Source organism: Leptodactylus fuscus, chromosome 3 (assembly GCF_031893055.1).
Source record: "Leptodactylus fuscus isolate aLepFus1 chromosome 3, aLepFus1.hap2, whole genome shotgun sequence".
Taxonomy (NCBI): Eukaryota; Metazoa; Chordata; class Amphibia; order Anura; family Leptodactylidae; genus Leptodactylus; species Leptodactylus fuscus.
The window spans coordinates 158,352,984-158,364,885 of NC_134267.1; the positions used below are offsets into that span (position 1 = coordinate 158,352,984).

General features: G+C 41.3%; 1 protein-coding gene across 1 annotated transcript; it reads right to left on the reverse strand.

Annotated features, from left to right (window-relative positions):
• Positions 1-1,492: 1,492 nt before the first annotated feature.
• Positions 1,493-9,202, reverse strand: ZNF639 (zinc finger protein 639). Its single transcript, XM_075268593.1, has 5 exons — positions 9,073-9,202; positions 6,916-6,978; positions 5,072-5,167; positions 4,839-4,946; positions 1,493-3,589 (listed from the first exon to the last, which is right to left on the reverse strand). Exons 3-5 carry the CDS (start codon positions 5,154-5,156, stop codon positions 2,490-2,492), a joined length of 1,293 nt encoding a protein of 430 aa, XP_075124694.1. The 5' UTR covers positions 5,157-5,167; positions 6,916-6,978; positions 9,073-9,202; the 3' UTR covers positions 1,493-2,489.
• Positions 9,203-11,902: the final 2,700 nt, after the last annotated feature.

Here is an 11,902-nt window from a genome sequence, read left to right on the forward strand (position 1 = left end):
CAGATAATTCATCTACATATTTATAATAGACCATCTACACTATAAGTGTGCTCGGTGTCTCTCTATTCTTTATATGATAACCTGTCCACAATAATAAAAAAAATAAATCATGTCTGGGTTTCTGACAAGTCCCAGACCATACACCATACAAAAGTACATGGTCAAGATTTGTGTGACTTACTCTGAGCAGTCATTTATGAATTAGCACACTGTGACATGAGAAAATCCACGTTCTCCCCTTTAGTCTACTCTTCACTGGGATCTCCTTCGACATGGTCTTCTCTGAGACTCCCAGGCTTACACAGAACGAGCCAGAAGTACCTAAAATGAGAGTGTAAGAGGCCCTTTTTGTCCCTGTGGCACTATTCGATTAAGACACCATTTGCATCTAGGATACATCTTTACTAACTACCGAGAATGGCATATCACAGTCCAATATTCTTCTTAGGTCATCAGTACCCATAAACACATCTGGGTTCTATATTTTTGCACGAATTGTTTATTAGTCAGATGCAGAATTACATGCCAGCCAGCTGAATGCATGGACAGACCTGGGTCTTCCACACTCCCTATTCTGACCTTTACAGGAGGTCCTGACCTGATGTCCTCCTTTTTATAATATCCATATGCCCTAATAGGGCCTTTGAAAAACCCCTTTGACAAATTTTCCAAAATATTCTATAGTATAGAATCAAATATCTGTAAATCACGTTTTTATATACCGCATAAATGTATAGAACTGTCCAGAGGGACATCTTTAAGACGTACAAACTATTCAAGGTTTTTTGGTTTTTTTTCTTGGATTAGTCAAACTCATGTGTCAGAAACATTGTGAAAGATTGCTATAATATTATATATATTTGAGCCAGAAAATCAATTTATTATGAAACATAACAGGATAGAGACAGATTGTAGACTGAAACCATACAAGCACAAATACACATAACAATTCTTTATAGGCACAAGCCAAGTCTCAAGTAGAAATAATAACTCACAAAAAAAATCCCCAAAACTTAAATTACATTTTTTACTATAGCATTATATTTAAGGGACCCTTCATCTGCTGACATTTGCCATAGCATGAAGATTCTACAAGATGTTCCTTGGCAACAAGCTAAAATTCAGTCAAATCTCTTCAGTTTTAATTCAAAGAAAAGCACTTGAAATGCATTGGGAGAGATTTACTAAACTAAATGTGCCAGTATGCTGGCGTATATACCTTGTAACACATTTAGTGTCTGTGGAAGACATCTAGAGTCTTCCACAGTGCGTCAAGATAACGCCAAGAACAATCCAGCACTTTAAAAAGAAAAACTCTCCAACTTTATAACAGATACAAGTTAAAAAATCTGTGTATTAGGGCAATAGTTTAGCAGTAGAGATGAGCGAGTACTATTCGATTGAATACCTCGCTCCCATAGGAATGCGTGTAAGCGGCCGAACACCAAGGGGTTAAGCGCATGAAATAGTCACTGCGCTTAACCCTTTGGTGTTCGGCCACTTACACGCATTTCTATGGGAGCGAGGTATTCAATCGAATACTACTCGCTCATCTCTATTTAGCAGTCTCAGACATATTGAACAGATCACCTGTTTATGCCCTAATATGCAAGTTTTTTGTATTTATTTTTCTTTTTAAACTTGGACCTAGTTGAAGGACTTTACTTCTTAAAATGTATTCTTTTAATCTTTATACTGCCTAAATGAAAATGGTCTAAATATTAGACAATATTAGTAAATCTGCCCCCGTATTGACCACAGACAAAACATGGGCCATACATTACCATATTTATAGAGAAAATGAATTTCTAATTCGTAACACCAGCGTTATCAATCACTAACTGCTAATTCTTGTGATCACCAATTATAAGGACGTGACTATATCTAACATGCAGAAGCATATTTATTATATGTATGGTATCCATATAGGGAAACACCTGCATACAGAGGCCATATTACTCAGTGCACTCTCATTAAAAACAAAATAATAATAATAATTGGTGTCAAGACATCTTGGGATATTTAGTTTGACTGTGAAAAAAAAAATAATTCACCCCAGTTTAATATTTTGCTCACGTACAGAGAATAAACAATGTTTCAAATGATTTTCTTTCATCCGGCTATTGTTTTACACCAAGCATCATCTGATGTACTCAACAAGTAACAACAAATGTAGAGAGAATATATAAAGAAAAATCTGATACACTTCATATTACTGAGCATGCAGTGTTAGGATTTTATTATTATCTTTTTGTCACTACAATTATTATTACTGCCTTAGAAATAGGAGTGTTTACTTTATCATTTGCACAAATCGTATCTTCCGGGAATGGCTGATTCAAGTCATAAGAAGTTCAGTCCGTAGCTGGCAATGCAAGCTACACAGATATGGAGATTCATTGTCTGAAATATTAAAGTGTTTGGATCTTGTACAGTAATTTCTTGGCAGACGCCAGTTGTGTTTCTTACATTGTAAATGCCAGAACAATTCAAGTTCGCTCATGTGTCTGAGCATGAGTCTTAAGTTCATCTTCTGAGGCAAACCTCAGAAGGCAGCTATTGCACTTGTGAGGCAGATCTGCTGAATGTCGAAACTCTAGGTGAGTTTTTAAGTCCTCTAGCTGACCTGTTGAGTATTCACAATATTGGCACAGGTAGACCCCTTCGGATGTATGCAGGTTTAAATGCTGACTGTATTCTAACATGCCAGAAAAGCCTTTCCCGCAGTCATCACAGACATGTGGGTAAAAACGGGTGTGCTCTATCGCCACGTGCCTGTTCACATTGGTATGGAGCCTGCTGCTAAAACCACACACCTGGCAAACAAAGAAGTTCTTGCATTTATCAAAACTTATTTTATTTAATAGACTGAATTGTCCACGTCCTCCATTGTTATAGGCATCACTTAACTCTATCAGTCGGCAAGTGTGCTCATTCACTACATGACTATGTAGATCCTCTGGGTCATTGGTTTCATGTTCACAGAACTGGCATAAGTATTGTTCATCACAACTGTGCTCCTGAAAGTGCAGATACAGTTCACTGCTTGTGCAAAACTGCAAATCGCACTGTTCGCACCAGTAGAGAAAGTCATTAAAGTGGGCATCTGCCACATGTTGACTAAGATTCTCGAACGAGACGGTCTTATATTCACAGTGCTTACAACTCAGCTGCTCCTCCTCATGCACTTTTCCATGTTCTACTAGTAGCTCATCACTGGAAAAGCTCTGCTTGCACACCTTGCAGATGTGAGACTCTGCGCACTTGTGCTTCAGGATCATATGCTGTTTTAGATCAGTGAAGTATTTGCTGTTGTAGTCACACTGCTCGCAACGAAAGAGGCCGCTGCTGTTGGCCCTCAGCAATGGCCACTTCTGAGGTGTTGTCAGATTGGAGGAGGGGCTGCCTTCTGGGCTCTCTTGTATCTGAAGCGGCACATCCTTTATCTCCTCCTCTATGACAGGGGATGGGACACACTCTGGCTCTTCAGTATGGATTTCTACAACTGCATCTTCATGAACTGGTTGAGGGATTAGTGTGGGGGACTCGCACATATCTCTGCTTTCTCCATTAGTGCTGGGTAGATCCTCTAAGAATCAAACAGAGCAACATTTCTTATACATCATTTATTTACACTGCTTCCATCACATATCTACAGAGATTAAAATAACAATCACTATAAGGGCGGGTTCACACCTGCGCCCAATCTCCGCTTTAGGCAATTCTGCTGGGTTTCCGTCTTCTGCCCTGAAAGACTGGACAGGGGACAGAAATCCAGCAGTTAGTTTCAAACCCATTCACTTGAATGGGTTTGCAAAGTGTCCACCCGTGAGCGTCTTGTGCCTCTCTGCAGTGAAACCGTTTTGTTTTTTTTAACCAGGCACAAAGTCCTGCATGTCCGAGTTTCTGTCCGGTCAAAAAAAACGGATTTGCCGTGAAGAGACACAAGATGCTCACGGGCGGACACTTTGCAATCCCATTCAAGTGAATGGGTTTGAAAACTGACTGCCGGGTTTCTGTCCCCTGTCCAGTTTCTCTGGGCAGAAGATGGGGAAACCGGCAGGATGTCCTAAAGCGCGCACGAGCGCAGGTATGAATCCGCCCTAAGTCACTTCCGAGAAAGGAACTGAGCTGGACAATAAACCTTTACATCATGCAACTAAGTCTTATAATAATTACAGTCTATAAAAGGAAATGGAAACAGATATTGTCAGGAAGCAGTAGCATAAGGTTCTACTATTCTACTTAGCGTAAATCACACAAGAGAAGCTACTGTAGTATGTATAGGATTGGGGCCAAGTATAACATACTACAGCTAGGTTTACGCTTGCATCAGAAATGGAAGGCAAAGCAGTGCCAGGTAAGTTGCACAAAGGATACCACTGACTTATAACAGGGTTCAAAGCAAACATGAAATCTTAGGCACTTCTGACATCAATGTTTATTCTAAGCAGTCTTACCCTGTGCAGTACAAACATGAGCAGGCTGACATCACTACTGAACATATATTCTATATATTCTATTCTTATTCCTATCTGTCTTTTAGGCCCAATTATTCATAGGGCTCACTTGCAATAGCTGGCCCGTGTAACTGGTGTAGCCAGCAGACAACAAAAAGCTGGTGCCATTTCTTTACACTGGATAAAGATTTAAGATTATCTGCAGCACATTGCTCTTTGTAAAGGGTGATCTGCCAAGGATATTCTCAGTTGCAGTTGTTCCTATCACGCACATTTTACTTTGGTCTATCTCAATGGAGATGAAGGTTGATCAGTGCATTATGTCAATCTGTCTTTGCCAGCCTGAAACTTGGGCAGTGCAAATCCACTTTTACCTACCTTCACTTTCTACAACTTTGGGATCAGCTTGAATTATAGAACAGACACTGTAACAGTGATCAAAATATATCCCATTATTTTCTATGGTTTTCACTGGAACAGTGACATCTGGAAGAGAGGAGAAATAAATATGTAACATACACGGTAAGAAGAGCGCTCTTTACCACGTAGTCCTCATCACAGATAGAATTCAAAGTATACTTATCAGGAAAGGTCCGGGCTCATGATTTTACCTGGTGAAGAAACAGCAGAAGTTTGTCCCGCATATCGAGAAGGAAAAGAAGTCTTCCTTTTACGTTTCTTGGGATGTTCATTCATATCTTTACAGTCTGCAAACATATTTGTGAGTTAGGCTTAACCCAGATATTACAGCGAACTTTGGATTTCTACAGCCGTATTCAACAGAAAACAGGACAGTGAACCTAACATTATTATTTGGGCAAGACTATACCTTTTATGTAGGGAGAGCCTAACATCAAGACGGAGTGGTGGAAAAAGAGGTTTTTGGAACTTTTTCTCTGAGGGCACAATGGCAATCAATTACTAAGTATCTGGGGGGCTGGAACCAGTTAGCTGTTATCAGCACGAGAAGCAGGTAGCAGTACAGGGGAAAGGTACAGACATCAGATGGTGTCCATACACATGAATGACTGACTCTCCAATACATGGCCACAATGTTACCTCCACAGCAGACTGCTTGCTCTGGCTAAAAGATGGGGATCCTGAGCATCAGATGGTCATAAGCCCAGACATATAGGCAGTGGTTGTAGCAACTGGTCAAGCACTTTAACCACTTCAGTACTGGGCAAATTTGTGTTCCAGGACCAGACACATTTTCATGTTTTTTGTATGTGAGATTTTGAGGGCTATAACATTATCATCATTGAACACATCACTTGGGTTCATGTCTTTTTATACAAATCACTGAACTAAAGATAAAGAATCTGGGAACTGGGAATTGATTATGTTTTTATATGTATATAGTAATAAGCCTCTTCCCCCCTCCCTCCTGAAATCCTATCCCTGTGTCCAGTTATACATATATATGCAGCCTGGAGAAAGTGTTTTTAGATATATCTGAAGAAGAAGCCAGAGGAAGCTTTGAAACGTCATATTCTGTCATCATTATGACTTAGCCATTAAAAAAGGTATCACCTACTGAAGACTTGCAAGTTTTTTGTTTTTTTATACAGCATTGTGTTATTCAACTAATTTCTGCGTCTTTTTTAGGTGACACGTAGAGCTTTATTTTCATTTTTTGTATGCATTTTAATTTTTTTTTCATATCTGGGATAATATAAACAAAAGAGAATAGAAAACGAATCTGTTTTTCACTTTTCATTTTTTTTTTTTTTTAATTTAATAGCACAAAGTGCTACTAAAAAACTGAAGTTACAGCTGGCTCCCCATTGCATCAGCTGCTGAAATCTGCTTGGATGTACTGGTACTTCCTTGCCGAACAAGGCAACCAACCTCCGGACGTAAAAACCCAATGGGTGGTCCGGTAAAGGATAAAGGTGCTTTCTGTGCCAGGGATATGAATGATATACTTAGATAGGTCATCAGATGAGATCGTCGGTGGTCCAACTTTCCCACCAATCAACAGTTTCAGTGAATTGAGTGGGAGTAGATATACAGTAGCTCAACCTGGCCACTATATAGAGAACAAAGCTGTTAGCTTCCATCCCCGATATGTGTATGTGCAGCTAATCTGTGTGCCAGGTGTCACATCCCCACCAGTCTTCTTTTGAGTCAATGGAAGGGTCATTTATATCTTTTACCCATAGCAGCACTTTAAAAAATTACACAGCACAGTGAAAACTGCTGCCTATTCCTGATTTTAGTGGTTATCCAGAACATGATCCTCTGACATGTGAGCTGTTATATGGAACGTGCTTTATGTTTTAGTGAATAGTGGCATGTCAAGATTAGAAGACTCCCTGCTATTATTTTAGACATGTCGTAATCGAAAGGGATTACCTACAAAATTCACAGAAGAAAACTTTTCTACTCAGATCTGGACAGACATTTACACAATACTCAACAGGTTTCCTGTTGCAATCTGAATTATACTTACATTTGTTTTCCCAACACTGATCATCGACTGGAGGTGGAAGGAAAAAAGAAGTTGTCTTTAATTCTACAAAAAAACAAAACTCAGATCAGAGCAAATCGATAATAAACTGTTAGGACTAGTTCACACAGAGTTCCGTGTGAAATTATCAGCTCCCATTGATTTCAATGGGAGACGGTTTCTTGAGCAGGATTTTGATGCAGATTCTGTGTCAAAATGCTGACCATTTTGCCCTGTGTGAACTAGCCCTTACTCAATCCTGTACTGTCATACAGTATGATATGATAATACTTTTAACTCCAATAAAACTAAACCAGCGCAAACACCACATTTAATACATTTCCATATACGGTGTATTGCTGCAAATTGACTAAAGGTTTAAAGGAGTAATATACGGCAGGACGGGCGCTGCACAGGAGGAATATACGGCAGGACGGGCGCTGCACAGGAGGAATATACGGCAGGACGGGCGCTGCACAGGAGGAATATACGGCAGGACGGGCGCTGCACAGGAGGAATATACGGGAAGAGGGGAATAACATACGGCAGAATGGGAGCATTATAGGAATAATATACAGCAGGATTTAAAGTTCATGAGAATAACAACATATTTCCATATATGGTATATTGCTGCAAATTGGCTAAAAGTTTAGAGTAATATACGGCAGGATGGGAACTGTATAGGAGTAATATACAGTGGGATGGCGGCTGTAGAGAAACAATATACGGTGGGATGGGGGCTGTAGAAAAATAATATACGATGGGATGGAGGCTGTAGAGGAATAACATAGGGCAGGACGGCAGCTGTAGAGGAATAATATAAGGTGGGATGGGGGCTGTAGAGGAATAATATATGGTGGCTGTAGAAAAATAATATATGGTGGGATGGGGGCTGTAGAGGAATAACATAAGGCAGGACAGCAGCTGTAGAGGAATAATATACGGTGGGATGGAGGCTGTATAGGAGTAATATACGGTAAGACAGGAGCTGTAGAGGTGTAATATATACTGTGGGATGAGAGCTGTAGAGGAGTAATATACGGTGGGATGGGGGATGTAGAGGAGTAATATATGCTGTGGGATGGGGCATGTATAGGAGTAATATACGGTGGGATGGAAGCTGTAGAGGAGTAATATATGGTGGGATGGAGGCTGTATAGGAGTAATATACGGTTGGATGGAAGCTGTAGAGGAGTAATATATGGTGGGATGGAGGCTGTATAGGAGTAATATACGGTGGGATGGAAGCTGTAGAGGAGTAATATATGGTGGGATGGAGGCTGTATAGGAGTAATATATGGTGGGATGGAAGCTGTAGAGGAGTAATATATGGTGGGATGGAGGCTGTATAGGAGTAATATACGGTGGGATGGAAGCTGTATAGGAGTAATATACGGTAAGACAGCAGCTGTAGAGGAGTAATATACGGTGGGATGGAAGCTGTAGAGGAGTAATATATGGTGGGATGGAAGCTGTATAGGAGTAATATACGGTAAGACAGCAGCTGTAGAGGAGTAATATACGGTGGGATGGAAGCTGTAGAGGAGTAATATATGCTGTGGGATGGGGCATGTATAGGAGTAATATACGGTGGGATGGAAGCTGTAGAGGAGTAATATTTGGTGGGATGGAGGCTGTATAGGAGTAATATACGGGATGGAAGCTGTAGAGGAGTAATATATGGTGGGATGGAGGCTGTATAGGAGCAATATACGGTGGGATGGAAGCTGTATAGGAGTAATATACGGTAAGACAGCAGCTGTAGAGGAGTAATATACGGTGGGATGGAGGCTGTAGAGGAATAACATAGGGCAGGAGGCAGCTGTAGAGGAATAACTCTGCACAGTGAATAGGTAAGAGCATTACAAGACAGGACTGATAGTGACTGGACCAGTGCTGACCCGGGGAGTCCATTACAGGATGGACCTTACAGGTTTCCTGTGACCTTTAACCCCAGGACTGTCTGGTCTCCTCATCCTTGGGGCTGTATATGGTAAGCTGTGAGGTCCCGCAGCAGCAGGCCAGATGTAGCCCACCTATAAGGTCCAATGACGCACACGGTTATACAACCTGGCACTGCACAAGGGAATGAATGAGGACACTACCGCTGCCCCGCAATGTGTTACCTATGCAGAATAAGATGCTTTAAGAGAACCTTACCAGACCAGTGCGGCCGGGCGTAAAATGGCGACCTGGAGCAGCTCCGCACACGGCAGCCTCTCTCCTGACAGGCCGGAAAGTCACGCAGCACAAGCTCAACCCTTCCCGAGGCCCGAGAGCAGCGAGCGATGGAAAGCGAACAGAAAGGCACCGGCAATGAGAGCGTGAGGAAAAATGACAGCGACGTCTAGTGGTCGCCCAAAGTACTACCAATGTAGTTTACAGGCAGTGGATGAGCACAATGCTGCAGGGGAAGAAGCCATAGTTCACTGAGACCTTATTATTGTGCTGTGTAACTGCTCTCATTATAATCATGAAAACCTTCATTGTCTGCATATATGCTGTGTACTGTCCACTGGAGCCTCCTATTTCATCCACAGGTGCAATAGGTCTTTATGGCCAACAATAATGGGAAGTCATATTAAAATATGACCTGACTGTATAGCCTAAAATAGGGGTTAAAAGCAACGAGAAAATTGTATCATACCCTGGCTTTCCTGCATGGTTAACCCCTTAACCTACCAAGTCATTTTTCATTTTTGCATTTCAGTTTTTTCCTCCCCACATTCCAAGAGACATCATTTTTTTTTACATTTTTCAGTTGGCCTATTGCTTGCAAAACAAATTGTACTATGTAATGAAACCATTCAATATCCTGTACAATGTACTGGGAAGCTAGAAAAAGATTCAAAATTCATTGGGATTGGGAAAAAAAACACATTTGTGCCAATTTTTTATGGGTGTAATTTTTACTGCATTCACTAGGTGGCAAAAATCATGTGTTTCTTGTATTCTGTGGGTCAGTATAATTCATGGCGATACCATGTTTATATAGTATTCATAATATTTTGATACCTTTTAAAAAAATTTGTAAAATAGAAAAATTTGTGGAGCTGGGTAAGACATCAGTTTATGGAGGTCAAGATGTTGGTTTTTAGAGATGAGCGAGTAGTACTCGATTGAGTAGGTATTCGACCGAATACTACAGTATTCAAAATACTCGTACTCGATTGAGTACCACTCGCTATTCGAATGGAAAAGTTCGATGCAGAACCAGCATTGATTGGCCGAATGCTATACAGTCGGCCAATCAACGCTGGTTCTTCTCCTACCTTTAGAAGTCTTCTCCGTGCAGCTTCCCCGCGGCGTCTTCCGGCTCTGAATTCACTCTGCCAGGCATAGGGCCTGGGCAGAGCCGACTGCGCATGCCCGCTTGTAGTGCGGACATGCGCAGTCAGCTCTGCCCAGACCCGATGCCTGGCAGAGTGAATTCAGAGCCGGAAGATGCCGCGGGGACGCTGCACGGAGAAGACTGCTCGGAGGATCCAGCCCGACCCTCACTCGTGGACTTGGTAAGTATAATTTGATTGAATGTTGCCTACCTCTGAAACGAGCATTTTCCCCCCAAAGACTATAATAGGGTTCGATATTCGATTTGAGTAGTCGAATATTGAGGGGCTACTCGAAACGAATATCGAATCTCGAACATTTTACTGTTTGCTCATCTCTATTGGTTTTATTGATACCATTTTGGGTAATGCCACAGTCAAGTATTATCATAGCAACTAAAGAGTTAAGACCCGCGATCGGTGCCATATATATAGGCATTACATGGTAGAGGCCACAGTGAGCAAGCCATTATACTGTGGGGGCCACATTGAGAGGGACATTATATTGTGGAGGCAACAATAAAGAGGTCAGTATACTGTAGGGGCCACAATAAAGAGGGCAGTATACTGTAGGGGCCACAATAAAGAGGGCAGTATACTGTAAGGGCCACAATAAAGAGGGCAGTATACTGTAGGGGCCACAATAAAGAGGGCAGTATACTGTAAGGGCCACAATAAAGAGGGCAGTATACTGTAGGGGCCACAATAAAGAGGGCAGTATACGGTAAGGGCCACAATAAAGAGGGCAGTATACTGTAGGGGCCACAATAAAGAGGGCAGTATACTGTAAGGGCCACAATAAAGAGGGCAGTATACTCTAGGGGCCACAATAAAGATGGCAGTATACTGTAGGGGCCACAATAAAGAGGGCAGTATACTGCAGGGGCCACAATAAAGAGGGCAGTATACTGTAGAGGCCACAATAAAGAGAGCAGTATACTGTAGGGGCCACAATAAAGAGAGCAGTATACTGTAGGGGCCACAATAAAGAGAGCAGTATACTGTAGGGGCTATAATTGGAATTATATTGTGTGGGAAACACAAGGGGACACGATACTGTGTAGAAGCCACTATAGGGGCATTACACTTTGTTAGGGCACCAAAGATCATGGCTGGGAATGAGCGATACCAAAGGTGGCATGGGTGGGTTGGAAGCCTATATTCACTATGCCACTAATTTCCGTTTAAAACAGCATAAAAGGGGTTTAAAACTTTTGGTGGTGGGAGATTACCTGTAAGGTTAAAATTTACTTTGTCCTTAGGCCGAGGAACAACATTGTGAAAGCATAGCTTTTTTTTGTTGTTGCAGATTTTGTTGGGTGTTTTTGAGCCAAAACCAAGAATGGCTACAAAAGGAATGGGAAATATATAGGAAGTTCATATACCTCTTACTTCGCAGCAAAATCTACAACGAAAAGGATGAGTCTATGGTTTGAAATGACAGTATATGGGAACATATATGCAGTAAATGACCAATATTATTACGAGAAAATCTGTGCATGCCTGAGGTGATCAGACAGATGTTATATTCATTGGGTTTTTAATGATAGATATGTGCAAACATATTTAATGCTATAAATAAAATATGACACATCTACAATTGTATCAGCACAAGGTAGTATGTTAAGAAATTCTGTACAGCACAGCCTGTGCAGTAACGA

What these genes read in the sequence shown, in the direction of transcription:
- ZNF639 (XM_075268593.1), bottom strand. Translation starts at nt 5,156, where the DNA reads ATGAATGAACATCCCAAGAAACGTAAAAGGAAGACTTCTTTTCCTTCT. An exon ending in TTCTGCTGTTTCTTCACCAG is followed by an intron (nt 4,947 to 5,071) that starts GTAAAATCATGA and finishes CCTCTCTTCCAG; the next exon opens with ATGTCACTGTTCCAGTGAAA. An exon ending in CAAAGTTGTAGAAAGTGAAG is followed by an intron (nt 3,590 to 4,838) that starts GTAGGTAAAAGT and finishes TTTGATTCTTAG; the next exon opens with AGGATCTACCCAGCACTAAT.